The sequence below is a fragment of the Cryptosporidium hominis genome (genome assembly GCF_000006425.1).
Source record: "Cryptosporidium hominis TU502 chromosome 8 CHRO018047, whole genome shotgun sequence".
NCBI classification, from domain to species: Eukaryota; Apicomplexa; class Conoidasida; order Eucoccidiorida; family Cryptosporidiidae; genus Cryptosporidium; species Cryptosporidium hominis.
Window position 1 is genome coordinate 1 of NW_666717.1, and position 2,188 is coordinate 2,188.

Consider the following 2,188-nt stretch of genomic DNA (forward strand, 5'->3'; position numbering starts at 1 on the left):
GATGATGATGATAATGTGGCATATGAAAGAGAAGCAATAACAAAAACAGTAAAGACAAAACCTACAGTACAAACAGATAAAAAGCATGTGGCTAAACAGAATCAGGATAAAGGAATAAAAATTCAGATGAAAAATGAAATAATATCAACACCTACAATAGATAATTACAGCTGTGTAGTGTTAGGCCATGTTGATTCTGGTAAATCAACTTTGATGGGTCATTTATTTGTGAGTTTAGGACTAATTAGTGAGGGAGTGATGAGAAGGTACAAGAAAGAAAGTGAGATCATTGGAAAAGGATCTTTTGCATATGCTTGGATATTTGATGATTGTGATGATGAAAGGGAAAGAGGAATTACAATCAATATATCAGCTAAAAGTATGATGATTGAAAAAAAACTTGTTACAATATTGGATGCACCAGGACATTCTGAATTTATACCTAATAGCTTTTCAATATCAATGTTTTCTGATAATATTATTGTAGTTATCGACAGTTCAGGATTTGATTCAGGATTTCAAAAAGGTCAAACTATTGAACATATTATTTATTCACTTCTAGCAGATGTATCGAATATTATTTTTGCTGTTAATAAATTGGATCTATGTAATTGGGATGAACAAGTTTATTCAAATATTGTTAATACAATAAGTAATTATATAAATTTAGAACTTGCTGATATTAAAAAGATTCAAATATTATTTTTTTACCAATAAGTGCATATTAACGGAGTCAATTATTTTTATTGAATAAGAAATACACTTTTCCCAAGACTTCNTTNCTGGTATCAGGGCCTAGTTGTTGAAATTCTATCAGCCATAATCAAGTTCAAAAAGATCTATACACGCCCTATTAATGTCATGTCATAAGAATCTAACAATTCACTCTTTTCTGCATGATTCTAGAAATCATCTCAGTATCTTCATCTGAATTTAAAGCATCATTATATATTGAATATGGTCAACTTAAAGTTGGTCAATCTTATCATGTACTCCCTTTCAGTGAATCTGTTAAATGTAAAGCTATTTCTATTCATGATCATACATACAATACATGTAATGGACCCATTTATATCTCTTCTGCAACATTTAATTGCACTATTCATCCTAGCATTGGTAATATTATTGTATCAGCTATTTCTTCTAAAAATAATACAAGACGTAATAGTAACACGCCTATTATATCTCTACTTTCAAGTTTATATCCAATACAAATTTCCACAAAACTTAAAGTAAAATGTCTTAAATTCTTGAATGAAATTCTTTTAAGTTCCAAAAATATATTTTGGAATGTTCCTGGTCAATCTTTTATGATTTATTACCATTGTGAAGCTTCTCCCGCCATTCTACTTAGTGTCAGGGATAACAAAAAATATTTTGAAACTGAAAAAGAAATTGTTTCATATAATAAATGTTCATGTAATGATAATACTAATCTAAGTAAAGTCTCAGTTCGATTTTTTGGAATCACCGTTCTTATTGGAGAAATGATCTTTCATTAAATTTTTTAATTGTTTAATTAATTATTATTTTTATTATTATTTACTATTGTTATTATTACTATTACCACTGTTATTATTATTATTCTCTACTACATTTCTGCATGCAATGTTTCCCGCCTAAATCGCAAATTCTTTCTATAAAAGTGGTTGGGGGGTAATTATTAATAATTTTAATAATAAATTTTGATTGTAAGAAGGAAATAAAATAAGGATTTAAATCATTAATTAGATTCATTTTTTTTTAATGGTCTATTTCATTTATAAAATAATTCATTAATAAATTATAGATTTCTTAATTTTTCAGCTTTTTACCTTTCCCCACAAATAATACAAGTTATCAAGTGATTACAATAATAGTTTTTCTACTTCACATTTCTTCATATTAATTTCAGTTCTTAATATTGAATTTATATCTTTTCTTTACATTATTTCTTATTGGATTTTGAATTTCTATGTCCGAAAGAAATGGTAATATAAACAATTAATGCTTATATTAGTCCATTTTGGCTATATAATATATATTATATATAAATCTCAATAAATACATGGAAAGCTACAAATATAAGACACATAAGCATAGTATTAACTTTATGGTATTTCAATAAGAATGTCTCCGAGGACTTTAAGGTAAGCTAAGATCTGTTGATTTGAATAATTTCCCAGAATTTCTGACTTATAATAATTAA

The 2,188-nt window shown here is 26.6% G+C and overlaps 1 protein-coding gene across 1 annotated transcript; it reads left to right on the top strand.

Moving 5' to 3' along the window:
* The first annotated feature begins 896 nt into the window (after nucleotides 1-896).
* Nucleotides 897-1,502, top strand: Chro.80132 (ENSANGP00000002945). Its single annotated transcript, XM_660040.1, has 1 exon — nucleotides 897-1,502. One exon carries the CDS (start codon nucleotides 897-899, stop codon nucleotides 1,500-1,502), a length of 606 nt encoding a protein of 201 aa, XP_665132.1.
* The last annotated feature ends 686 nt before the right edge of the window (nucleotides 1,503-2,188 follow it).